Source organism: Sprattus sprattus, assembly GCF_963457725.1.
Source record: "Sprattus sprattus genome assembly, chromosome: 20".
NCBI lineage: Eukaryota > Metazoa > Chordata > Actinopteri > Clupeiformes > Clupeidae > Sprattus > Sprattus sprattus.
In genome coordinates, this window is record NC_137918.1 from 14,495,685 (window position 1) to 14,523,454 (window position 27,770).

Below are 27,770 nucleotides of genomic sequence, written 5' to 3' on the forward strand. Positions count from 1 at the left end.
TGGCAAGTCAAGTCTATTATTGTCAGATACACAGAACAACAGAGTCGGCCTGGGCACTGAAATTCTTAGGACAGGACACCGTACCACACTACCTTTGGATAAAAGTGTAAATGTAAAATGTGTATACATCCTTGTAAGTCGCTTTGGATAAAAGTTCGTCTGCTAAATCACTGAATGTGCCTCTGTGTTTGCCTACAGTCAGGAGGACCCTGAACGCAGTTATATGCCTATCGACCCTGCTATGCCATTGGCACGGACGCAATTCTCCATATTAAAAGTCATTGTAGCGCCCCAATTTTTTTTAAGCTGTTATTTTAAGGTTAAACTGCTTATCCTAACCCTAATCCTGAAGCATAATTGTTGCATATTGTGCCTTTAATGTGCCTTTGTGTTTGCCTACAGTCAGGAGGACCCTGAAGAACGGGCTGACGCCGGAGGAAGCACTAGCTCTGGGATTGGCTGACAACCTAGAGATGCCAGTGTGAACCAATCAGAATGTACATCTGAAACTTCACGGACACACACCCCTTTCCGAACCTTCTGGAGCACACACAACCATCTCCACGATACCCCACCCCCACACCCGACCCACCCAATCACACTCCGGGCCTTCTCTTGACCACTGCCCACACAAAATTCATCAGCCAATCACAAAGCCCTTCCACAACCCTTCCTCCCTGCAGCTTATGCCGCCATGGCTACTGTGCGTGTCCGTGTAACTTCCCGTGGCGTTGTAGTCATACGTGTGTGTTTACCTCCCTTGTTAGGTGTCGCAGACACATTTGCAGAATGCAAAGAGACAGAGAAAGCGTTGAGAAAAAGAAAAAGAATCGTGTTTGGAAGAAAAAATTATGACCTGAGGTGAAAAACTGAAGCGTCTGTTACCATAGTCACTCAGGGTTTGATCTGATCATCTCGCAATGTTTATTGTTGTGGCTCTTTTTTTTTATCTTTAGGGAACTTATTCAAAAACGGTACGCCTATTGCCTAGCGGATACAGCAAGAGACAACAACCACAGACTCTTAATTTCAAATATGTTCATCTGAAGATTATTGTAACAACCCAAGTAGATCAATAGCTACTTCAATCAATCAATCAATAACTACTTTCAGTTCGGCTTTAGCACACTCATTTGAAATCACAGAAACACATGTTATAAACTGTTCTGATGTGAAATATACTTGGGAATACAGTTCTGTAATCATGCTGAAATAATGCATTTACACTCACACACCTACATAAAGAAGGCCTTCTACTGAATACCAAACAGTGTGATGTAGGATGAGCAGTGGTATCCTTTCCTTATCCTATCCTTGTAGAGTTGTTACACGTGGGTGTAGATTCAGGATTTTAAGGGTTTCCCTTCTGTATTAAGGTGTGTTTGCTCATTGATAAGGGATGCCCATCTTGTTCTAGAAGTCGCCATTAGCCCAGCTCTCTTGCCTCTCAGTCCACACCTTTGATGTTTGAAATTCACCTCTTGTCTCCATCGACCTCGTTGCTCATCTCATCGTTACACTATTTGCCAATCTGCACGTCTCCACCTTCTGTGCTTGCTTTAACTCTGAGCACATTGCCAACTCTTCTGCCACCTCTCTCCTTGGGAGATCTTTATATTAACTTGGCATGAGGCTGTTTGCTGAGACACATATTGGACAGTGATGAACACTGCAAAAGAGACGTCAATTGCTTTTAGAGACTTGATTTTTAGAATGTGTTACTGAAACACTGTCCACTTGAAGTTATAGGAAGACAGGGGTATTTTTAAGGGAAGGTTTTTTTTTATTTTACAGTTAATTTTCCAGAATGACAAAGTATTTTCAACCCAATGACGTTGTTTGTTATTGTGTCCGCTCATCATGAGTGTCGAAGGTTTTAGTTTGGTATGTGCCTTCCTGCAACATGAGGCTGTAGATCTTGAGAAGAAGGTAGTTTCCTGGTTCATTTACAGCACATATGATCAAGACTCAAGTCAGTTGGATAAGTGTACAACAATGTTTTTCCATAGATCTTCTTTTGGAAAATATTGATTAGGATACAGAAAGTCTGCAAGAAGCTGATTTGTTTTGTTGTTGTTATTTTTGTTTTTGTGTCATTTCCAGGTACTATATTACGATTTAATTATTTATTGAGGAGATTCACAGTGAAATTGGAACATTCGGATTTTGATAAACCGTAGATCAGTTTATGACGCGGTAGTCCGGCACCTTAATCCTAATCTCTTGCGTGGGACATTCATGGAACCATTGTCATAATTATTCGAAGTGAGAGAAGATCTCATTAAGACTCCTTTCTAGTAAATCTTATACTGGAAATTGTAAAAAGGACAAATGTGTACAAAAATTATAAACATTTAAGAGAAGGATATTGTAAAAAAAAAAAACACTAAAAACTAAAAAAAAAAGAATGTAAATGCCCTGCTTTGTTGTCAAGTTGGTTTGTTATGTGTAATGTTATTTTTTTTTTTGTAATTTCTGTAGAATAGTGTATTATAGACAAAGAGCAGTGTTATTCTATTAACTGTAATTTAAGAGAAAACAAGAAGCCATGCATGGTCACAAATATTAAAAAAAATAAAAACATACTAACTCCTTTTTTGGAAACGGCTTTCAACCACAATTTTGTTTGGTTTTGTTTTTAAACTCTCCATAACTTTCTGCTTTTTTCAGATTTTTGTCAGCTCATAACTCCGTATAAAAATGATTGAAATGCTGTCACATTAGATGCCTACGTACACTGTTTTGAAGCTCCTGTCGTTGAATTTACTTGTCCACTGGAAACAGTAGGCCACATATACACAACCTGCAATAAAGCCTTGTATGAACAGAACATGGGTTTCCTTATCTACTCTACTCTAGACAGCCCTTTAAATGTTAATTTTGACGAGTCACTTTGAAAAGAATGGAAACAATGTGTGTGTGTGTGTGTGTGTGTGTGTGTGTGTGTGTGTGTGTGTGTGTGTGTGTGTGTGTGTGTGTAAGCGTGGAAGATGTACTGTATGTCTATGGAACAAAATGCACAGTCATGCTCCAACTAGACTAGGCTAGGGGGATGTCAACTAATGAGTCTTAAGTCTATTATCTACCACTAAACTAGCCATACTACAAGATAACCACGTCGTTCAGTCTGGCAGCGCATTCATTCTGTTGAGTGTCTTAAGAAGGAAGAAAGCGCTGATCTGAGATCATGGGCAAGAGTATGACACTTCTGTGGGGATCTGGCTCCCCTCCGTGCTGGTGAGTCATGATCGCCCTGGAAGAGAAACTCGATCAGAAGCTGCTGTCCTTTAGCAAAGGGGACCACAAAGCCAAAGAAGTATTAGACATCAACCCAAGGGCACAGGTAGGCTATAATTACTAGAATATTTTATTTGAACCATTGTTGTAGCAAAAAACAACCTCTTCAAATATTAGAGTTAATATTCAATCAGAGTCAGAAGTCCGAGTGCGATTAACTGAAGTCTTATTCAATCCTGCAGACATTTCATTCAAATCGAGAGTGGTGGTCCATGGAGCAGCTCTGACTAAAAAACCCAGTGCATTAACCTTTTCAAGACATAATTCGTCACTTATGCTAATCACAAACCTAAAACGTATCTTAACTGAGTCAATCAGAACATTCTCTCAAATCTCCACATATTTTATCCACGCTAAGCCAATCAGAATATTCTTTTTCACCTTTTGCGGGGAAACATTTTAGGGGAATGCTCCCTCGTGAGAACATATTTGGTGTCTTTACAAATGTTGCAAAAAAGCCTATTCGGACGCTTCGCCTGTCCTTGACTTGTCATCATCTTCCATCCAGAGACTGCGTAGCATTCCCCATTGGCCTGCACCTGTAGGCCTGTTTCTCGAGTCGAGTCTTACCCCTGGGAACAGGCCTTTCTGCTTGACCTTACAAGACAGCCACTTTTGCACACGGGCCTTATGCACTTGTTGCTGCAAAGCTGCTTCATGTTTACGACACCACATGTGTAACAGGTTGCATTTTTATATTGTTTATAATCACACAAAGATATGTTTTATTTTGACACACTGCATACAGTACAGTAGGACCCCTGGGTGGTCTGAGTTCCTATTTATAATAAGTTTGTAAAGCAAACCGTTGTGTTTCTTCTTTTACATTTTCATGAATTGGGTATGTTGTGTGGGTTACCTGCGTCCTGTTTCTGGCAATCTTGGGAAGAGGAGGTTGGGAACCCAGCAACTGATAGCTGTTGTTTATTCGCAGAGAAAATAAAATTCATCAAAGAGTCTGGTTGTCCCGGACGTCATCATTCATACCATTCAGCAAAACACTACGCAAGAATTTAACCCACCGACCGGTTACACATGGTTTTACCTTTGTTTGAAAAGTGTAAAGTCATAGTTGACTCAGCCGTTTCCCCCCTTGCTGTTATTCCCAACAAGTAACTAACACATATCAGAATGACTTTGCTAAAACGTACAGTTTTCTTCTGATCCCCATTCATCACAGCACAAAGTGGGGATGACTTGCACATTGTCTTTGTCCCAGCCTTCTCTGTCACGCTCTGTTGGACTTGAATGCCAGAGCGCCATAGATCACATCTGCCTTAATGGACCATGCTATTAATTGTACTGTATGTCTGCAACCCGTAGAGCCAGTTCAGGTCCCAGGGCACACCACTGATCCCAGAAGGCCAAGCAGAACAGGCTCTGATGTACCAGCGCATGTTTGAGGGACAAGTACTACACCAGAAACTCAGTATGTATAGAATATCTTATAAAACACTTACTAATACATTTCATGCATACATTCACAAATATGACAAAGTGCCAAACTGAACATTGTGGTTGTCTTGCAGTATATGTAAATATTCCCACCCCCCCATTATGGTTTCCAGAGGCGGGTGGGTGAATAATATTTAAAGCCACTGTAAAAATGTAATTGAGCGTTTCAGAATACTTTATTAAAGCCATGATAATTTAACACCACAACATTTAGCTATCATTTTTCATGCCAAAACACGTGATAATTACTCGCCACTTAAATTCCAGTAATTCCTTTTCCAAAGACTTAAAATAAAAATTAAAACATCACATCACAGTCAGAGTAACCATTCTAGACACGTTCACTGTGTAAGAACTGTGTGTGTGTTTTTTTTCTCATGGCCGATGTGTCCACCAGGTGACATTGTGTACTACAACTTAAAGGTCCCAGTGGATGAGAGGCATGACTCGGCAATAAAGAGAAACAAGGAGACTCTGGCAGCTGAACTCAAGATGTGGGAGGAATACTTGGAGAAGGTGCTTTTATAGTTTACACACACACACACACACACACACACACACACACACACACACACACACACACACACACACACATACGGGCATGCAAACCCATGCCACACACACAGGCATATGCATGCCACACACACACAAACACACACAGACACACACACACACACTAATTTCTATTACGTGGTACATAGTTCACCATATTGAATTAATTAATTATTACTTAATTAATTGGAGTCCTAATAGGGGACGATATGTTGTAGTCTGAAGGAACTTTTAAATGAGTTGTGTCTTCACCACTAAATAAAAAAATATCTTAATTTACATTTATTCATACACACTTTACACTTTTAGCAAAACCAACCCCTTAGTACTGAGAGAGAAGGTGTAGTCATCAGCAAGTGTGTGTCATCAGAACTGAACTAAACTGTCAGCACCTTGCTCTACCTGTTATGCTACAGAAACATACAAGCTGAAACAGGAACAACACTTGTATTTAGTCTGTATTAGTTACATTTAGTCATCTAGCAGACGCTTTTGTCCAAAGCGACGTACAAGGGAGAGAACAGTCAAGCTCAGAGCAATGAAACTTGGTGTAACAATAAATACTGCTTTTTTTTTTCAAGAAATATAAAACGACATAGAAAGAAAAAGAAGTGCGGGACTGTCACTGCTTAAGTGCAAGTTAAGCCAAGGTGCCAGTTAGGAAGAGAGGTGCTCTATGAAGAGTTGAGTCTTCAAGAGCTTCTTGAAGGTAGAGAGGGACACACTGAGTCAGCACTGAACCCTTTTAAACTAGTCAAGTCTTGTGTTTTACAGATGGATCCAGGGTCATATCTCGCTGGGAAGTCATTCTCGTTGGTCGATGTCCTTGTCTTTCCTGTAGTTGCCTATGCTGTGCGCTTTGGGTAAGATAAATAACTGCATAATCCAATAGGCTATGTTGGGCCATTATAATATGTCTTTAAAGGGTCAATGGGTAATGATGGATCTATTTATTGATTTAATCCGTGTAATGTCTGGTTACAATAATAATGTTCCCTGATATAGAAGGTCACTGTAGAGATAACTCCGACATTGGGAGTACTACACTATGCTGGAGTCTAAACTAGTGAATCTAAAATCATGAGCAAGAGAATGAGGATGGGCTTTACTCCTTGTGTTAGAATTATAATGGCCCTGGAGGAGAAACTGTCGCAGAGCTCACTGACTGATTATTATATGAACTAGTGCAGTGCCCGTAGGAATTATGCATTCTGTAGTGTTAGCAGACGTAGGTGTAGCTGTTGGGTAGTGTCATAATGACATCATTCACGTTGCGCGGGTCCGCCCCTCTTTCTCTGAATTACTACACTACCCATAGTGCCTCACTACCCATAGTGCCTACAGCAAACGATAAAATACAAATATGTCGCAAAGTATGAATTTAGAAATCTTCAAAATCAAGGATGCACAGGGTCATGACATGCGTAAGCTACACGCGAAATCTCATAAGTAACGTAACTAACGTCAGGGAGATACGCCCTAGACAGACTGACTGACAGACACACAGAGATTTCTGGATTTATAGATAGATGTGCCCTAACATAGAATTTCACAGTAGCGGTATTCCAGACGTGAGGCTTACTATCCAACCCTTGATTCTAAATGATTGAATCTAGAACCATGACAAAAAGCATTACAGTTCTGTGGGTACTGGGAAGAGACACGACCGACCAACTGACTCAAGCGCAATTTATGGTCGTCCGTTTTTGGAGACACGGAGAGCCCTCTCCAATGTTGCAAAGCCTCTCTCCGAGCACCTCTCCGTGGCCTGACGTGCACCTCCCGAATTTTTTTAACTATCCGACTCTGTCAGTCCGTCAATACATCGCTGTTTACCTTTTGGGTCATAGTATGCCAACATTAGATAGCTGGCTCAGACACCTCGCAAATCCCGTCAGATGTATTTTTCAGGGACAATAATTTCGATATTACATTGCACTGTGTCTATTAAAAAAAAAAAAATGCTTTATAACACCCACAACCGTCGGAAAACCTTAAATGAAAACAAGTCCGTCAAGGTAACTGCGTGACCACGGGTAACAGAGTCGTAGAACCAGGGACGTGCACAGGAGTGGGCTAAGGTTGCTCGGGCAACTGCCTGTTTGCCCTCCTCGACTGAAGTTGCCCCTCCGAAGGAAATACATATATTTGCGATCAGGGGACAGGGGCGTGGCAGCAGCAGTTAGTGAGAGTTTAAAATGATATTGGCAAAATTTGCGATCAGGGGACTGGGGCGTAACAGTGGCGGCGACAAAACGTTACAAAATTCCTGTGCAGGTCCCTGCGTAGAACCATAAAAACAGCTTTACTTACTGTATTATTTGGTTGATTCGTAGAGTCGTAGAACCATAAAACACCTTTACTTACTGTATTATTTGGTTGTGTCGTAGAGTCGTAGAACCATAAAAACAGCTTTACTTACTGTATTATTTGGTTGTGCCTAATGCAGAATGTCCCAGGAGAAGTATCGCAGACTGGGGGCGTACCACACCATGCTGAAGGACCGTCCCAGTATCAAAGCCACCTGGCCACCTCACTGGCTGGAGGGCCCTGGGTCTGACCTCATTAAAGACCTTTGAGATCTCCGCGGTCCAACTGTGTGTGTGTGTGTGTGTGTGTGTGTGTGTGTGTGTGTGTGTGTGTGTGTGTGTCTGGGATACGTGCAGGCCTGCCTGGAGAAGAAAGCCCTCACTGGCTGGAGAGCCCTGGGTCAGACCTCATTAAAGACCTTTGATATCTCCGCTGTCCAACTGCTATCCCAGAATATCACCTTAGGATCTTCATCATCATCATCATCATCGCCTACTACCCCTTCTGGGGCTTAGGCCGCAAACAAGAGTTCTCCATGCATCCCGGTCCTGGGCCAACATCTCAAGCTGTCCCCAAGTGTAGCCCATTTTCTTGGCGTCTGCCTCCCAGTCTCTACGCCAGGTGTTTCGCGGCCGACCTCTCTTTCTTTTCCCTTGGGGATTCCACTTGAGGGACTGTCTTGTGGTGTTTGTGGCTGGTTTACGGAGAGTATGGCATATCCATCTCCAACGTCGTTGGAGGATCTCTTCGTCCGCTGGCTTTTTTTTTCTTCACCTGGCACTAAATACTCCTAAGGCCTCATACCAAGCACACAGGGATCTATGTGAACTGTTTTGTAGTCTTTTTTTAAACGGGTGTTTTCATATTTTCTACAATTTACTTTTAGTTACCTAAGGTAACATTGTGTAATACTTGATTACAGAATGTCATCAGTTTCACAAATAAATAAACAAAATGTAAATACTCAGTTGTGGCTGTCTTTACTAATATTTGGTCAATGACTAGAAAGTAATAAATGGCACAAATACTGACATATCGATAGAAAGTATGCAATCACATTATCGAAAAAACAAATAAGTGGATAAAAAACATCAGGAGCCACTCTTTAGATCAGGAGTCTCAAACTCAAATTACCCAGGGGCCGATGAGTGTCCAGTCTGGTCATTGGGGGGGCCACATTTTTATGGTAAACGTTGGGGTGGCCCATTTCAATCAACTTTTTTTTTTTTTTTTTAAAGCACACAAATGTCTGGACATCAACTGTATTCATTCTTTGACATTAATCTGAAAATTTAACGGAACAAATTTAAGCCACTGTATATGTTTATATTCAGAGACGTGCACGGGGACTGCCCGTTTGCCCTCCTCAACTGAAGTTGCCCTTCCGAAGGAAATATATATATTTGCGATCAGTGGACCGGGGCGTGGCAGCAACGGTAAGTGAGAGTTTAAAATGATATTGGCAAAATTTGCAATCAGGATACGGGGGCGTGGCAGCGGCTGTGACAAAAAATAATGTGCTGCCCCTTTCTCCAGGTCAGAGCACCTGCCCTTCAACATTCCTGTGCATGTCCCTGTTTATATTCATGGACTGTGGTGACACATTAGAAGTACATTTTATATTAAAGGTCAAAGTTTTACTCATGCTTCCTTTGGGGGTTTGAAAGGCCCCTTGTACACTTGACCATTTAAGTTCACGGCATTATTTGGAAAACAGTTCAACCAATAACCCTAGATGTAAACCCAGAAAGACAGGTTTATTTATTACGTCATGCCCCTGCCATAATAATAATAATCACACGAAAGAAAAGTTAAGGTGCGGAGATATTTTATAAGGATTAAAATACTTCCAAGCCAGTGATTTATCTCAAAAACTAAAAGTGTCACCTAGGTCATACATGTTCAATCAATAAGTATCCTTCAGTAATGATAAGATACACATTTTGTCAAGATACAAAAATACAAATCATTAATCAAATCTAAAAAACAACATATTTGTAGTACTGCACTTTCTTGTTTGTTTGTCGATTTACCATTCGTTAACATTTTAAGTCATGACTTGATCACTTCCTTATCAAAGAGCATTACAAATGAGAGACGAAACATAGTCCTGGTGACTTAACCTCCCTCTAGTGTACATTCCAGCACTTCATCTTATCCTCAGACTATCTTGGTCCCAGAATAGCAAGGCTGCTTCATTTACAGGGAGGCACACACGGAGCCTGGGCAGCTCAGAGGTCCTTCAATGGGGGATCCTTCATTGGGGGTTCCTGGGTCCAATGTGGGGGCCAGGTGGCCTTGATGCTGGGGCGATCCTTCAGAAAACCATGGTACACCCCAAGATTGGGATACCTCTTCTGACTCATACTGTATGGAAAGACAAAATACATTTGTTGCTTTTAGATGGTGACCCATCCAGCTAACATACTGTCCGTGTCAAGGAGTAATTTCATAAGTTTATATGCATTACAGGTCTACATTCATTCTTAAAGTGCACAGGTGTATTATTATTATATATTATAAAACGGGTAGATGAAATCAAGCATTCTGATTGGTTGAGAGTGAGTCAATGGGTGTGCGTTATTGAGCGATAAAGGTACTGTACGACCTGTTTACATTTACTTGAGCGTTCCATATCAGTGTGCACTCAAAAATAACAGTAGATTCGAAATCGCTGCGCGTCGGGCCTATCAACACCCTCGAACAAGTACATTATTGAAGATACAGTACTGCCTCTCAAACCTTATTGCTGAAATACTATCACTTTGTATTGTGATGTAATATGTGTGAAATAAATTGTTCACCCAGTTCTACTCACCCCAGACGGAATGCAAGTGCCAAGGTGGGGAAAAACACAACATCAGCCATTGAGAAGTTTTTCCCAGCTATGTAGGGTCCAGTCTGCATAGAACAGGGGGGAAAAATGATGAGCCGGGGAGGTTTTAATGATAGACCACTACACAGTGCCTGTGTAACTGACTGCCTGCAGGCATTGCATTACAAGCATCGTCTAATTATAATACACCCTTTTTTTGGTCAAAATTGGTGAATTTCTGAAACACAGTTGTTTAGCTGTCCGTTCTGTGTGCACGCTCGCTCTGTAAATGGCATACAAACAAAGTGGCTCGGGCTGAGACATACACTATTCCAGCCAATCAAAATGTTGCTCCAGGAGAAGATTTAAAGGGCGGAGTGTGATTTGATTGCGCTATTGAGCTAAAGTCTCGACAACCTTTCGCTGAAATCGCTGACTAAATCTTTAAAGTTAGGACACTACTTTTAGCAGCTGAGAGACTGGGCTGAGTACCTTCTCCAAGTGGCCCTCCCACGTCTTAAACTCAGTCGTCGCCGTCTCCTTGAGTCTCTTCTCCGTTGCCTCGTGTTTTTCCTCCGCGGGGACGCGAAAAGTGTACATTATAACATCAACTGCAAAAGACGAAGATCACATTATAACATCGACTGCAAAAGAAAAAGCGTACATTATAACATCGACTGCAAAAGACGAAGATCACATTATAACATCGACTGCAAAAGAAAAAGCGTACATTATAACATCGACTGCAAAAGAAAAAGCGTACATTATAACATCGACTGCAAAACACGAAGATCACATAACCATCCACAGAATATAACTGCCATACATATCATCATCGCCCTCATCACCAACATCACATTTTCTGATAATATATCATTACTGTCTGCGACCTGATGCTCACACAATAACCAGTGGTGTAGTGGTCCCTGGAGAAGTGGGTATACTCTTAATTTTTTGAGCAGCCCATTCAGCACAGGATAAACGCCCTGTTTCGAGAAGTGGGTATACACAATGCTGACTGAAAAATAAGTGGGTATACTCCGTATACCTGCATAAACCCTGGACTACACCACTGACAATAACCAGAATACATCTTAATAGGAGAACACAAATATCCTGCCTCTGCTCACCCATTTTCTGATGCGCGTTGAAGGCCTCAAACGTGCGCTGGTACACCAGAGCTTGTTCTGCTTGAGCACTGGGGATCAGTGGGTTTCCCTGGGACTTGAACTGGTTCTGCATGACCACAGACACGCAAAGCATGTTCATCATATCAGTAGCCTACATCAAGTTTGTCAATGCATGCACTTGTCTAATTAAATCTAAGTAAAGTAGACGTAACGCAAAGCGTTACAAAATATGACCAACGAACTGTTCAGTAGGTTTTGGCACAGAATGAGTCATGGTTGTCAGTGTGTTTGTGTTCGTGTTTTTTTATGTGTTTTGTGTGTGTAAATTGGTTCAGTCACATGCGAGGTGTGGAAACAAAGTGAAGTTTCCAACCACCAACAGGTGGCGCTATAGGTGATATCAGTCAGGCATATGTACGCGTTCGGCCGGATCCAGCGTCCACCATAAGACATTTTCTCTGGATCAAAACTGTACGCAAGAGTTATAAGAGACTTTGTGACATTTCAAGGCGTTACTATTAAATCTGTCGGAGGAGTTCGATCAGATGCAAGGTGTGCAAACGCCGTCAAAACGCATCTTCCACTCAAAATAGCCGACTTCCTGTGGAAACTGCCACCATGGCATCAAGAGACTTTTTGGTGCGTCCAAGCATGATGAAGACGTGTACCGAATTCCGTCAAGCTACACCAAACTAACCCCAATTTGCAGGTTTTGTTGTAATGTTCTAGGGGGCGCTTCAGAGCCATTTTGCTCCATCCATGGACAAAAACTCTACCGAAGATGGACGGTTACAGGCTTGATGTCCCTGGCAAATTTGGTAATTTTTCGAGCACTTTGACATATATATGCGATTAAAACACCTAATTTTTGCTTTTTAATTTTTAACTAGGTGGCGCTATACATGTAATGACTGGTTATGGTATGGGTTGACATGGCCCCTTAACACAAACACACAAGAACAATTTGGTCCTCCTAGGCCCTACATGTTTTCGACTTATTCACAGAAAACTGAATCGCCCCACCCTTTTTAAAAGGGGTCCAGTCCGACGGGGGTGCAACGGATCAAAACGAAAATCAGTGGTTCCAGGCTAATCTAGTGGGGCTACATGCCCACCAAATTTCGTGCACCCCGGTGTTTCAGTGTCCCGGAAATCGTTGACAGAAAATCGGCAAAAACAGGGGGGAAAAACTCCTACATATCGCGCGGCGATCATAATAAAAAATGTTTATTTCTGTTTGTTGTGGTGTAGTTTGTTGTGTAGTTTACCTCCAAGTACATGCAGGCTGCACCTGACTCATTTATCACATTGGTCCCATGGCGAAACGCAGGAACCTGTGAAATCACATGGTAAATAAATGACTTGGCATAAATTGAAAAACGAAAGTGTCTGGCGTTAGGTTCATGCGTCCATGGCTCAATTCAGTCTGAACTGGCGAGGGCCATTTATAACATAATCTTTTACTAATAAACACTTTAGGTTACAAATACTGGGCATAATTGTAGAATAATAGGCTACCGCAAATGCCCAGTGTTTTAACAGTATGATGGAACTTAACACAGCCTGTTCGTGTTACGCAACACACACTGTAGTGCAACTGCGACCAGATTGTTTCCAGAGTTAAGAGCAAACATTAACAATACCTGTCCCCTTGGGTTGATGTCGAGCGTTTCTTTGGATTTGTGTTCTCCCTTGGCCATAGACAGCAACTTGTGTTGATAGCCTTGCAGGTTTTTCTCCTCAAGCGCAATCATGATTCGCCAGCATGGAGGCGAGCCAGATGCCCACAGAAGGAACATATCCTTGGCCATGATTTCACAGTTTCAACTAGTTGCCGTGCAGTAAATATTGCGTCTGCGTACCCTACGGTTTGAATCAGCACTCAGTATAATTCCGACAGGAAATATATATCGTTTCATCTATTGTAGTACTTGAGCACGCCCACTTTTTTAAGGGGTTAGTTCCGTAATGCTAAAATAATCATGCCAAACGGGTCAAGGGGACCAAGTGAGCCGCTCAATCGGAGAGGCGGGTCGGAGCTTGCCTTTCCTACCGATGGGAGGCATGACAAGAATCATCGGAACTGCGACTTGAACTGTATTGATTCTTTGAAACAGGCTCATTGTAATCTGATTCGATTTCACATTCGAAGCGACCGTGCTACAGCCTATAACTCGGAAAAAAACATTAACCCATCAGATTCGCCTTGCGACATTTCATTCCCCCAAACCTTTGTAGCCTACCCCGTGTCCAAATCGATGTTTTCAACTCAATCTCATTTAATGAAAAGTATCGCTCTCTTTTGATACAAGTCGTGAGAGGGATCCTTCCCCATAGTGGCACGCAAGTTTAATTATAAATAGTTAGGCAATTATTAGACAAGCTAAACCCTGGCCCGGATCCATATCCGGATGTATATGTCATGGTGCCAAATCAGGTTTTTCCCTGACCTTGCATGACTTGACACATTTTCTGACTTGTGAAGTGTCTGTCTCATAGGCTCACCCTGCAGTAGGAGGTATATTTTGTCATGTCATGGTACAACCATGAGCTATACCTCTGGCTATATTGACAAAACAGTGTTTCATTGATTTAAAAGTCTACGTGAGATAGACTCTTTGAATCTTAGTAGATTCAAATCGATAGCTCGTACGTGTCTAGGGTAGAACACTTGAAATAAAGTGCTTGAAATCATATGGATAACATAGTTGGCGTTTGTTGTAGCCTACTGGGTGTTTTTCTATTTTACATAAGTCTATGTTACTCAAGTGTAATTTGTATGTTTAACATAAAACAAGGCTACTGTGCCTTTAACATTGGTCCGAGTTTGTGGGTGTTAACTTGTAGCCCTTCAAAGGTGTGGTATGGACACACATAGTTAATTTAGTCGAACATAGTTCATTTCTGAGTTACCAAAGCGAAGTCGTCTGTGGTTGAACTACAGCCGGTGAAAATGCCGTTAGAATTATATTTGGACCTTTTCTCGCAGCCATGTCGTTCAGTGTATATATTTGCCAAGAAAAACAACATCCCGTTTGATTTCAAGAAGATTTCGCTCATGGAGGGTAAACATTCTTATGTAACGCATTGAACTTGGCGTTCCTTTACTTTTCATTGTAATAAAGTACTGCAGTCTGGCGAGGCACATTGTTTAAAATCCAAGCTGTTTAAAATCCAAAGTATAGAAAGCAGACAGCTGCACTCTTGTAAAACGTGCAATTAGTACTTTTTGTGGAAAAACATATACCTAAACTAACATATACCTAAAGGTGCATTGTTCCTGTTGTCTATGTGTCTTCTGTGCATGCTATAGTGTTTTGTTTGAGTTGTTTTTATGCATTTAATGACCAGGCATTACATGCAAACACAAATTAAGTGCGGAAACAGAGAAAAGTGTTATATACTATGTAATATGTAAGATATATACTTTAAATATTATCAAACCTTGCAGGAGATCACTATGGAGAGGACTTTGGAAAAGTCAATATGATGAGGAAAGTACCTGCAATGCGAGATGGAGAATTTTGCTTGGCTGAAAGGTACAGATAACATCACTGTCACATACACCCCAGTTCTACTATTGGCTGGGAAACAATCTGAGCTGACTCACTGATATAAGAGTGTAAACATAAATTAAAGCAGTGGTTCTCAACCCTTGGGTCGCGACCCAAATTTGGGTCGCCGGAGTTTCTGAAAGGGTCGCAAGACGAATTCTAAATGTAAAACTTTTTTTTTCAAGCAATGCTCCCTCTGTCCATTATGGAATCCCTGTCCCCAGTTCTGACATTAAACTACAGAAGCCGGCAATGGTTCTGCACGTAGGCCCATCTAACAATAACATGTTCGAACATTCAGCCAATCAAATTTGCATATAAGATATTTCAAATGTATCAACATGTATTGCGCGATAATATGCTCTGACATGACCGGAGAATGTCTAGAGGCGACTAGTGTAGGCAAAAAGTCAACAGAGTATCTTCGTGTAAAACAAGTACCAGCTCAGATATGACTTCTTCTGAAGAACCAAAGAGGGAGTTTTTCAGGCTTGTGACCCGGTATTTCGGTGAGCACCCGCCGTTGTGTGTGTTATGCAACGAAATACTGGCTACTGAAAGCCGGAAGCCTTTTTTAAACGTATGAGCCAAAAAAACAATAACATTTGAACGTGCCATCATCGCTGTTTAGGAGCAGGCACTGCGTGCATCCTAGCTGGTCTCCTACCGACTAGCTCAGAGCAAAACGTCTCATACGGTTGCAGAAGTTGCCATCGATTTGTGCACTGCACTCATAGGTGAAAAAGAAGCAGCGAACTTAAAGACAATCCCTATGACAAACGACACTGTTCATGTGAGGATATGTGACATGTCAAATGATGTTGAGCAGCAGATCACTGAACGTCTCTGCGCTTTTGACTTTATCGCCTTTACAACTCGATGAATCCACAGACGTGGCTAGCCATGCCATTCTCTTGGTTTACGTGCGGTATGTGCAGAATGATGACTTTGAAGAGCAGTTCTTATTTAATTCAGATTTGCCAACATTTACCACTGCAGGCAGCATAGATTTTTTTTCTGCAATGGACACATACTTTAACTCAGTCAGCTCTCCTGGTCAAAGTATGTTGGTGTGACAACGGATGGGGCAGTCTCGATGACAGGAAAACATTCAGGGATCTCATTTACTATTTGAACATGTCCATTTCTCATTAAGAAGTTGAGCATGTAAGTAAGGATTTCTCATTTAGAAAATCAACATAAGTCCTGTGATAAGTGGAACATGTTTGTCCATCTCTGACTAAAAAGGTGAACATGTAAGTCCATGGATTCTTCTTAAGAAGTTGAAAATGTATGGCTTAAGTCCATTTTTGTTCAAAGAAGTTCAGAAGTCCATGATTGCATAACTGATCCTGACTTTTAAACAGTTGCATGTGTTTTCAATGGTAAAACAGTGGTATAGTATTAAGCCTAGAAGTAGTGGTAGTAATCATAATAATAAAATAATAATACAATTGTTCAATTATTGGCCTGATGATTCTTGCTGATTATTAATTTGTGGGTCGCAACTGCACTGGTATCTAAAAATTTGGGTCATGGAGCAAAAAAGGTTGAGAACCACTGAATTAAAGTACTGTACATATGAAGAGTATAACCTGTATGACATCACTGCAGCCATCTGGTGCCGCAGGTGCTGTTATGACTGGCATCTCTTGGGGCAGTAACTTGTAGCCTGAAGGCAAATGTAGAACAGAAGAGAGACAATAGGATACATGTGTCAATTTAACCCACCTATATCGCGTTTAAGCCATTTATAGCTCGTAAATCGCTTATAATTGCCTCATGTAGCTCATGCCTAAATTTAACCCTCTCATATTTACAGCAATCTCTGAGCCTTTCGAGAGAGGTGGTCTACGCCGATCGGTGAGACACTCAAACAAGGCTGATGTGTGTGGCTTTGACGTAGTAGTGTAGGATAAAATGTATATGTTTCTCATTTAATTCATTAGGTTAGTATAGTATTCCATAGTACAACTTGAATTGAATTGGTAACTGAGTTGGCCATGTGTTCTGTCTGACCTGTTGTGAAATGTTTTTATGAGTATAGAGAGTCACCCAGGGCTCGGAGGTAAGGGGATCCTATGTAAATATTCTTATCTTTGGGGAGCAAGGTGGCCACAGTGTAAAAAGTCCAAGGGAGGGGTTTTAGGTATAATAGATGAGTTGCCCAGAGATGGATGGGCTTGTTGTTGAACATTTCATGAACATGTGATGCTTGTAACAATGCTCCCGGTATCGTGAATAAATCTGCAGTACCACTCCAGTTGTCTGCAAGTAATTTTGACCACAGTAGACCACTGCATAATTTAAAGGTAACATTTCCCTTACATTATCGTACATTATATCAAAATTGTGCATCAATTGCTTATTGGTTGCCTACAAAACATGAGATACATAGAATGTACATAAACATTGGGAAACACTTTTTTAACATTCCGTTATAATTAAATCTTAAAGATAGGCCTACAAACATATATTTAGACATATTTTCGAACAACAAATGCAACATACATATACTCGTTAAGTCCTGCTGCCACTGTTGCCACTAAAAAGCTTTATTGCCAATGTGACCTTCGGGCTGTCTTGTATCGTTGTAACGTACAGGCTGTAGGCATCAGTAAGTGATCTGGCGGAGCAGTGTAACTAGTGTACTGGCTAAAGGCCGATTTATGCACGTAAGCGTAAGCCTTGCGTGCCCCTTGCGCGACTTCTTACGTCTTGTGTGCGTCGGGCGATTTTTCTAGACTTGCGCCATTTTTCACGCAAGCCTATTGTTCTGGGTGTGAATTGCTCGGCAACACCCGCAACCATTCAGGGAGCATGAATTGCTATGAGTAAATTTTGCGCAACAACGTAACACCAACGCAGAAGCAAGTAGGGGCCTTAAGTGATCTGGCGGAGCAGTGTAACTAGTATACTGTACTGGCTAAAGGCGGCTGCTTGGTTCACTGTTTTCCGTGTGATAAAATATTCTTCTTATTCTTCTTTTTTCCCCACTGTGTCTGTAGCGTTGCCATGATGATATACATGGTCGAGAAGTTCAAAACGCCAGACTACTGGTACCCTGCTGATTTGCACAAGCGAGCGCGGGTGAACGAGTACCTGTCATGGCAGCACATGTCGATACGAATGCATGGCTCCAAAATGTTCTGGGTTAAAGTAAGTAACATTTGTGATCTCTTAATGTTCTGCATCATGAATTGGCAATGGCCTAAGTTTATGACACCAGCAAACACTATTAAAGTATCATTCTAGCTCGCACATCATTAATGGTAAATACTGTATGTGAAGCAATGCAACCTTGTTTTGTATAGATCTAACGTTTAAGTATTGGGGAATGGAACACTTTGTAAAAACAGAGCCACAACACAGACCTCGTAGTTAATGTTTAGTATCCGATAAATACATTAATGCAATTGTGGTTTTCTTCACTATTGCATTATCAGAGTGAAACACAACAGTCCAATGCATCATGATTGGCATAATATAATCATTTTGTGATTTTACCTGATTTACTAAAGGATTTCTTGTACAAAAACATCACATCACTACACCTTTGTATATCTGAGGGTGGTTGTCTTACATCCGGGAATTACATTTGTCTTTCAGTGAGCAAAAATTAAACAACTCCTCTTTTTTCCCCCAACTTCAACTTTGTTCATTACAGCTCCTAAGCAATCAGTTAGTAACTCATCACATCAGACTCCAAACCATAGAATGACTTACATGGCCACTGTGTTAATGTCACTGTGTTAAGTAAGGGATAACGGCCGACGAGCTGTACAGTTCTACAAAGATAATGGACGATGCGGGGCAAAGAACCACGACTGCAGCGGAGTCCGTTATCTTTGTAGAACTGTACAGCTCGAAGGCCGTTATCCGCTTATCTCCCGTTTACAACATCCAAAAATGTTTTTATTTTTATAATATATTATTATATTTCGAATTTCCGTTATCTTTAGGAAACTTAATATGCATAATAACCTGATGAATTCTTGATTTGAAGCCTAGTGCTCCCGTTAGAGAAAGTAGTGCGTTTTTTTAAGAAGAAAAAACGTTACGTTGGTTGTCAATGGTAACCATTCAAGAGCATTGATATGGAACGGCGATTTAACTTTTCTACTGGGACTACGTCCAAGGTGTCCGGTTATACGAACTTAATGTACACCCCATTAGCCAATCAGAAAACAGTATTTCGTTCCAGAGGGAGATAATGTCAGTTAATGTGTCACTGTGTCAATGCCACTGTGTTAATGTCAGTTAATGTGTCACTGTGTTAATGCCACTGTGTTAATGTCAGTTAATGTGTCACTGTGTTAATGCCACTGTGTTAATGTCAGTTAATGTGTCACTGTGTTGCTGTCAGGTGCTGATCCCTAAGATCATGGGCAGGGAGGTGCCTCAGGAGAAGAGGGACGCTGCCATAGAGGACCTCGATGAGTCCCTCAAGTGGCTCGAGGAGAAGTTCCTACAGGATGGGCCGTTCATCGCAGGGGACCACATATCTCTGGCCGATCTGGTGGCTATAGTGGAAGTCTACCAGGTCAGCTCCATTCACAGTTTTTTGTTTTTTTTTAAGATTTTTGGCCTTTTATGGATAGATTAGTGCAGAGTTGGACAGGAAATGAGAGGGAGAAGAGGTGGGGAGTGGACAAGAGAAATGGCATCGGGCTGGAATTGAACCCGTGACCTCCTTGAGCTTCAAGCCCGAATGTGGTTGAGGCTACTGTGTGAGCTACAGTGCCCCCCCCATTCACAGATTAACACACATTAACCACACTCTTCTGCCTGCTCAGCATATGGAAGGACTGTAAAGGACATGTGTTGCCTATGCATGGAACATGGAATAACACACACAGATTTAGGCCCAATCTCAATACTTCCCCTTACTCCTTATCTTTCCCCTTACCCTTGAAGTTGCGCGTTCATGTGAGAGCTAGTGGTGTCTCAATACCCAATTTGATCAAGATTAAGGGGTAAGATTAAGTGGTGTATGGCCCTCGTTTTTAAGCTGATCGGAGAGCTACCTTGCTCCTCCAAGGGCTATCCCAGAGCACACAGCGAAACGTCTCGGTTACTTACGTAACCTCGGTTCCTTTAGTCGGAACCGTAGACAGTACAGATGGGACGTGACATCGTCACGGCTCCAATTCGAATACACTATTCATTCACGCCGGAAGGCTGAAATATGTCAATCATCTCCTGAGCCCGCCCCCTCAGGAGCGCATATAAAAGGCAGCGCTTGACATATGATCACCCTCTTGGACAATTTTGAGCGTAACATAAGAACACACCCACTCCAAGAAGAATGGACACTGTACACGCAAACTTTGTACTGTCTACGGTTCCGACTAAAGGAACCGAGGTTACGTAAGTAACCGAGACGTTCCTTGTCGTAGTAACCTACGACAGTACAGATGGGACCGTATCCCTTCACGCGTGAAAAATACAGTGTCAATCAGCCTTGACCAGCTCCTCGTATTTCTGACCTCCCAAGAGGCACACACGGCAGCTGGTGGTTAACGGTTCATCTGCGTTTGACCACAAAAGCTAATGAACACGTAGTATATATCTTTAATAACCATTCCATGTAGACTACAACGACTTCCAATCGTATGTCTACACGATATCCCCATATACCGGAATGTCAGCATTTAACCATGAAAAGGACTGACACCCGTTCATATTTAAGAAACCATTCACAGGCTCTGTGGGGCTATTGAATTTTCAGCGTGCAAGACCCCCTGCAAGAAGGAGGGGGTCGACACATCTAACATATAGAATCTTATGAAGGTGTGGCGAGAATTCCAACTCGCAGCCTTACATATTTCCTCGACTGAGACGCCTTTCAACAAGGCCCAGGAGGAAGCAACTCCCCGAGTGGAGTGCGCACGCAACTTCACTGGGGGCTCTAAGGATAAACTCTTATAAGACAAAACGATAGCCTCCACTATCCAACGGGAAAGGCTCGGTTTTGAAAGAGGTCTGCCCCTTGCCTGTGCGCCAAAGCAGACAAACAGCTGGTCAGTTTTTCTGAAAGCACTCGTGCGCTCCGTATAACATCGGAGAGCGCGCACTGGGCATAGTTTATTCAGGCGCTCCTCAACCGCTGAAGCGAAAGGAGGAGGTGAAAACACTGCCAATTCAATTACTTGGTTGCGAAAAGGAGTTGAAACCACCTTGGGTGTGTAGGCAGCATTAGGTCGCATAACCACTTTATCACCCGCGATCGCGAACTGAAGGCAAGATGCGCTGACTGACAGAGCGCGCAAATCGCCCACGCGCTTGGCTGACACAAGGGCCAGTAAAAGCGCAGTTTTAAAAGAGACAAATTTCATGTCTACCTCCTCAAGGGGCTCGAACGGAGGCCCTGTAAGAGCGCGTAAAACCACCAGTAGATCCCATGAGGGCACCAAGTGCCTATCAGGCACTCTGAGACGCCTCACGCCAGCCATAAAGCGTGACGTTAAAGGGTGATTACCTGGGGTTTTACCATTGATGCCTGCATGACAGGCTGAAATAGCCGCCAGGTAAACTTTGAGAGTGGAAGCAGCCTTCCCCTCGTCAAATAAATGCTGCAGGAATTCTAAAATGACGCTCAGAGCGCAGTTGATGGAGTCGTACTGACGCGCGACACACCATTGATCAAACCTGCGCCACTTCAGCGTATAGAGGGACCGTGTCGACAGAGCCCGAGCACTCTGTATCGTGGACACCACTGCATCAGACAGACCCGAAGCTATGAGCCTGCTCCTTTCAGGTGCCAGGCACTGAGCCGCCACAGCTCCGGTCGTGGATGCCATATCGTGCCGTGCGCCTGCGTCAGGAGATCCCTCCGTAGAGGTAGCACCCAGGGAGGCCGCACTGACATCCTGTAGAGATCTGCGCACCATGGTCGATTGGGCCAATGGGGAGCTACTAATATTAATTCTCTGCCCTCGTCCATTATCCTGCTCAGCACCTGCTGAAGGAGAGGGATCGGGGGAAAAACGTAAAGACGCCTGTTCGGCCATTGGTGGCCCAGCGCGTCCACACCTAATGGGGGGTTGTCTCCCCCCAGCGAGAACCAGAGAGGGCAGCAGGTGTTTTCCCTGTTGGCAAACAGGTCCACCTGAGCCCTGTGAAAACGCAGCCAGATCTGTTCGATCACTTGAGGGTGCAGACACCAGTCTGCCGCCCGTGGATTGCCCCTCGACAACAAGTCCGCGCCCCAGTTGAGGTGGCCCGGAACATGAACTGCTCTGAGGGAACTGATGCGAGTTGCCGCCCACATGAGCAGGCGGGTTGCCAGGTGATGCAGAGTCGGCGACCGAACACCCCCTTGGCGATTGATATAGGCGATCGCTGACGTGTTGTCTGTCCTGACTAGTACGTGCTGACCGTTTAACCTGGGCAGAAGGTGCTGCAGCGCCAGGAAAATCGTCTTGAGTTCTAAGACATTTATGTGTGACTCGGCCTCCGTCGCAGACCAGAGGCCGTTCACTGATTTCCCCTCGCAGATCGCTCCCCACCCTGTCGTGGAAGCGTCTGTGGTTATCACTAAGCGACGTGTCACTATGCCCATCGGCGCTGCCGCCGTGAGGAAGTGTGGCGTTCTCCAGATCGCCAGTGCTTTCAGGCACCTGGCATCTACTGTCACTCTCTCGTAACTGTTCCTGGCGGGACTGAGTTTCAGAGAGAGGTACCACGATTGGAAGGGCCGTGCGTGTAGCATTCCGAGAGGTAACGCTATAGCGGCCGAAGCCATCATCCCCATTAGTCTTTGGCAAAGAAGGGATGAGACTTTCTTTTTCAGTTTGAACTGACTGGGAATTAAGACGCTTTTGTCTCTGTTCACCACGAAGCCCAGACGATGTAGGTGCAACACCACTAGATGGCACTCCTGCAACGCCGCTTCTTTTGACTTTGAGCAAATGAGCCAGTCGTCTAAGTAATTGTGAATACGCAAGCCTTGTCTCCGCAAAGGGGCGATGGCTGCTTCTACGCATTTCGTGAATACCCTTGGTGCCAGAGCTAGACCGAAAGGCAGCGCGCAGAACTGATATGCCTTCCCTCCGAACGCAAACCTCAGAAACTGTCGGTGTCTGGGGTGGATCGGGATATGGAAGTATGCGTCTTTTAGATCGATGGAGGTGAACCAATCTCCTGATCTTATGTACTGAATCAATAGACGAGGGGTCAGCATTCTGAAATTCATCGTCATGAGAGCTTTGTTCAGAATACGGAGGTCTAAGATCGGTCGATATTTTCCGTCCTTTTTTGGAACTAGAAAATAGCGACTGAAAAACCCCCTGTTCTCGTCTCCGAGCGGAACAGACTGAATAGCTCCTTTTCTCAGGAGGGAGTCTATTTCCTCCTGTAGGAAGACCGCTTGATGCCGTGGCACTATCGTTTGAACTACGCCCCTGAACCTTGGGGGGGGGGCGGGCCAACTGGAGCGTATAACCCACTGAAATGGTTTTTAGAACCCAGGGTGACACTGCGCATGCGCGCCAGCTCTCCACACAACCGTGCAGGTTGGGCCGAGAGAGAAACAATAGGTCGAGCACTAGCTCGCTCATATTCAATCTGATTAAGTCTAGATCTGTGCCCGCTCCGACTGAGGAGGGGGACGAGATCTGGGGTTGCCCCCTCAGTTTGAATAAAAAATGTGTGATGTGCAGTGGGGACACTGCGGGGGGAGTTACATTTATATGTCGAAGCGCTGTGCCTAAAGGGACAGCTGGGACAGAGATATTTTGTGTTGGTGTAACATGACAAACCGTTGCTGGCATGAGTTTTGCATGCGAGTATAGGGCCAATTTCCCTGGTGGTGAGGATTCCACCTCTCCCCCTCTCCTCTACTTCAGCTTTGGATCAGGAGGCTGGAGAGAATCCGCGACCTTTCCCACGCTTGGCAGCCTTCTGGTGTGGGGCGTGGGGTGCGCTCTGCGTCTGGCGTGGAGCAGGCTGATGCGAGTCGGGCTGCTCCGGGAGACGGAAGGGGTGTCTGTGCCATCCACGGCGAGCCTGCACCTTAGCTGGTGGAGGCGCTGGTGAGCGGAAGCCGCTGCGCTTGGACCCCGTGGCTGGTGTCGCCTGATCAGAAGAGTGTTGGTCAGAGGTAGAGCGTGGCATCCAGGCTCGGAAAGCCTCGCTGCTCTTCTTATCTGCCTCAAACTGGGCGGCCATCGTTTCCACGGACTCACCGAAGATCCCGTCGGTGGTGAGTGGCGAGTCTAGGAGAGGAGCCTTTTCTTTGTCGCTGAGCCTCGCCAGAGACAGCCAGAGCGAGCGAAGAGTCGCGACAGAGGCGCCCATGACTCTCCCGTGTGCCTGCGCTGTGCAGCGGGTAAGGCGGAGAGAGAGGTCGGTAGCCCGGCGCAGCTCGGATACCACCTGGTGTTCGCCTCCCAACGACGCGGCTAGCTCAGTAAGCAGCCTTGCTTGATAGCGCTGCAGGAGAGCAGAGGTGTTGGTGGAGCAGGCGGCTTGCCCAGCCGCCAGGTACGCCTTCTCAGCCAACGAAGCCTGGTGACGGGAAACCCGGGACGGCAGGGTGGGCTTTTGGCCGAGACGCGCTGTGGGAGCAGAGGGCGAGAGGTATGCAGCCACCGCGTCTTCTACCTGAGGGACGGAGAGGTAGCCGCTCTCCTTTGCCTGGTCGAGGTGGAGGTAGGCGGCGAAGCCTGGGACCGGAGCCCGTCCAGAATAGGGTGTGGCCCAGGTCGCTGTGTGCTCTCTGTGCACCTCCGCGAAGAAGGGGAGGGGGCTGGGAGCTGAGGCTGGAGGGCCGCCGTAGAACTCGCCGTCCAGCAGGGAAGGCTGCCCGACGGGAGGTGACGGGAGAGGGAGACCGAGGTAGGTCGCAGCCCTCAGCGCCACCTCGTGCAGTTGTTGGCCCAGGGTCCTGGAGGTGACGGGCAGCTGCTCGGTCACGTCCATCTCCTCGCTCTCATCCGAGAGCTCCTCGAGTTCGGGCAGGCTCTCGGTGTCCAGTCCGAAATCCAGCTCGAGGGCAGGCAACTCCTCGAAGCAGGAGGGCAGTTCCACCGCCTCGCGGTCCTCGGCCACCCGTGGGGCGAGGGGAGGTATGGGCGAGTGGGAAGGGCTAGCGGATGAGGCAACGGCACGAGGGCGGTTGCCACACACTACGCTGCTGGAAGCCGACGGAGCACGAGGGCCGAGTGGGGGAGCCCCCCCAGTCGGCGCTGGAGTACTCGCACCAGAGCCGCTGCGTTGCCAGAGCGCATGGCGCTTCCTGACTCTGGCCAAATCCATTTTGGCACAGAGTTCACACGCGGGGTCGTCTTCACCAAGGGCAGCAGCTGCGTGGTCCTTGCCCAGGCAGCGAAGGCACATGCGGTGACGGTCCCCCTTCTCTCTGGCGTGCCCGCAGTCCGGGTACACCTGTTTGGAGGACATAACTGTAGAAAACAGAATTAGTGCGAGTGAAGTAAGTAACAAGCACTTAGCAGGTGATTAGCAAGCTAGTCAGCGACTGGCTAGTAACACGTTACAATACAGCGACTCGACAGAATAGCAGAATAAAACAAGCCAATAAACTCGTTGCACCCAGAGCTAGTGAAAGGGAAAACCCAACTCACCGGCTACAAAGAGTTTTAAGCACACGAGGATAAATTAGCAAGTAGCAAAATTTTCGAGCGTAACGAAGAGTGAGGTTAGGTACGGATACCTAACGTCGAAATTGGAAAAGAGGGTGATCATATGTCAAGCGCTGCCTTTTATATGCGCTCCTGAGGGGGCGGGCTCAGGAGATGATTGACATATTTCAGCCTTCCGGCGTGAATGAATAGTGTATTCGAATTGGAGCCGTGACGATGTCACGTCCCATCTGTACTGTCGTAGGTTACTACGACAAGGAACCAGCTCGGGATTTTTTTTTTTTTAAAATGGCTGCTTGAAGCGAGGAATATTTTACATGAATAAAGCTATCTACACAACTTTTTATATGTTTATAATGACTCGGTTTGATCTGAAATGTGCTACACGAACTATGCATAGTATTGTAGGTCTTAACTGAAGCTTTCAAACGGTAGTTTTAGGTTACAATTAGCACGTATGCCACCACTTCATTGGATTATATGGTAGCTTGCTAGGACTAGCCTGACTCCATGCATTTGTACAGAATAGATAACTTTATTATCCACGAATTACGTTTGATATCTGTGAATGACAGCACTTGCTTTGGAGACATCGATCCGTGCTTTACATGTACCGTCCACAAAACAATTACGACAGTCTGGTTTTGTGCTCTATACAGTCGTATATATATTTGCAACCATAATTGAAACTTTTTTTAAATCGCTAGTTTCATAGCTCATACAGTCACGCATGCCTACAGATAACTTATCCGCGAACTCCGTTTGATATCTGTGAATGACAGCACTTGTTTGAAGACATCGACCTGTGCTTTACATGTACCATCCTGTATTATCCAGCGACGCCAAGTGACGTACCCGAAACCGAGTGGCGTCTCATTTCATAGGGGAAAGTTTTCAGCCCTTGGCCCTTACACTTGCAAGTGCTAGGGTTAAGACAAAGACAAGACAAAGCAAAAGGGGCAAGGGGAAGAATCGAGATTCGGCCTTAGTCTTTTTGAGGATGTATACAGGCATCTTACAGGTCAGGGAAGACACAGATGAGCAACTCTAACACTCTCACACTTCTGGTGCACTTCTTCTCTCTTCTTTTTTAACTTTGTTCCATTGATTAGAATAAGTCCTATTAACTACCCCCCCCACGGACTGCACTCTAACACTTGATGCACCTTAATATGGAGATATATTGCTTTTTTTATTATTATTTTTTTTGTATGATATTTATGAATCTATTTATCAATTGTTATTTATTATTATTTAGCTGTGTTAGAAGTCTGTTGCTGCTTCTACTGTCTCGTTGTCTTTGTGGCATTGACAAACAAAGTACTTTGAACTTTGAACTAGTTCATTCTATTTGAAAGACGTACATTAGATAAACACTTGGGCTGGGCTGAGGGGGCACTAGCATGACTCGCTAGTTGAGCCCGGGGCACTTGAGGGGCAGCAGTCTTGTCCCCTGTGATCTGCCTCTCTAATTCTGTGTGTGTTTATGTGTGTGTGTGTGTGTGTGTGTGTGTGTGTGTGTGTGTGTGTGTGTGTGTGTGTGTGTGTGTGTGTGTGTGTGTGTGTGTGTGTGTGCGTGTGTGTGTGTGTGCCGCTCTGTAGCCTGTAGGTGCTGGTGTGGATGTGTTCGAGGGAAGGCCCAAGCTCAGTGCCTGGAGGGACCGAGTACGGCAGGAGATCGGGCCCGAGCTGTTTGACGAGGCCCATCAGGGCATCATGGGCGCCATTGAGGTGGTCAAGACCCTGGACAGCAGCAAGATGCAGGCGTTCAGGCCCAGGATTCAAAAGATGTTTTTCTGAAACTGACACTACAACAAAACAAGGGAACATTCATCATTTGTGATTTTACTTAAGCAAAGCATGTTTATCGGAGTTGTTCATTATGGCTTGTAGCCTGCTTTCTGATGTAATTGTTCTGAAATCTCAAAATGTTGTAAATGTGTCTGTTAACAAACAACTACATTAAACCAGTTTTGATTATGAGTTTGCGTGAGCAGCTGTTTTAAAAGATATTCTCACAAGGCTTACTGGTTTAGTTCCAAAATGGATGTCT

The 27,770-nt window shown here is 44.4% G+C and overlaps 4 protein-coding genes across 4 annotated transcripts in view; 3 read left to right on the forward strand and 1 right to left on the reverse strand.

Annotated features, from left to right (window-relative positions):
* Positions 1-2,830, forward strand: part of fhod3a (formin homology 2 domain containing 3a) — a 117,047-nt gene extending 114,217 nt beyond the window's left edge. The window contains 1 exon segment of the mRNA XM_080858915.1: positions 403-2,830. Coding sequence (XP_080715041.1) covers positions 403-485 — 83 coding nt within the window. The 3' untranslated portion in view covers positions 486-2,830.
* A 357-nt stretch (positions 2,831-3,187) lies between these two features.
* LOC308381596 (glutathione S-transferase A-like) lies at positions 3,188-7,883 on the forward strand (the record flags this gene model as incomplete). The annotated part of the gene is given in 6 exon segments (XM_080859187.1): positions 3,188-3,238; positions 3,242-3,343; positions 4,621-4,726; positions 5,150-5,268; positions 6,079-6,167; positions 7,754-7,883. Coding segments are annotated over 6 exon segments (597 nt in total).
* A 1,597-nt stretch (positions 7,884-9,480) lies between these two features.
* On the reverse strand, positions 9,481-13,508 carry LOC308381431 (glutathione S-transferase A-like). Its single transcript, XM_080858997.1, has 6 exons — positions 13,203-13,508; positions 12,828-12,893; positions 11,560-11,665; positions 10,922-11,040; positions 10,433-10,515; positions 9,481-9,981 (listed from the first exon to the last, which is right to left on the reverse strand). Exons 1-6 carry the CDS (start codon positions 13,368-13,370, stop codon positions 9,846-9,848), a joined length of 678 nt encoding a protein of 225 aa, XP_080715123.1. The 5' UTR covers positions 13,371-13,508; the 3' UTR covers positions 9,481-9,845.
* Positions 13,509-14,442: 934 nt separating this feature from the next.
* LOC308381246 (glutathione S-transferase theta-1-like) lies at positions 14,443-27,682 on the forward strand. The gene is made up of 5 exons (XM_080858779.1): positions 14,443-14,624; positions 15,011-15,098; positions 18,122-18,272; positions 19,480-19,656; positions 27,320-27,682. Exons 1-5 carry the CDS (start codon positions 14,513-14,515, stop codon positions 27,515-27,517), a joined length of 726 nt encoding a protein of 241 aa, XP_080714905.1. The 5' UTR covers positions 14,443-14,512; the 3' UTR covers positions 27,518-27,682.
* Positions 27,683-27,770: the final 88 nt, after the last annotated feature.

Coding starts and splice junctions, on each gene's coding strand:
- LOC308381431 (XM_080858997.1), bottom strand. CDS start 13,370: ATGGCCAAGGATATGTTCCTTCTGTGGGCATCTGGCTCGCCTCCATGC. Junction 11,041..11,559: donor CAACGCGCATCAGAAAATGG/GTGAGCAGAGGC, acceptor CGTCTTTTGCAG/TTGATGTTATAATGTACACT. Junction 9,982..10,432: donor GCACTTGCATTCCGTCTGGG/GTGAGTAGAACT, acceptor CTTTCCATACAG/TATGAGTCAGAAGAGGTATC.
- LOC308381246 (XM_080858779.1), top strand. CDS start 14,513: ATGCCGTTAGAATTATATTTGGACCTTTTCTCGCAGCCATGTCGTTCA. Junction 14,625..15,010: donor GAAGATTTCGCTCATGGAGG/GTAAACATTCTT, acceptor CAAACCTTGCAG/GAGATCACTATGGAGAGGAC. Junction 15,099..18,121: donor GAATTTTGCTTGGCTGAAAG/GTACAGATAACA, acceptor CTGTGTCTGTAG/CGTTGCCATGATGATATACA.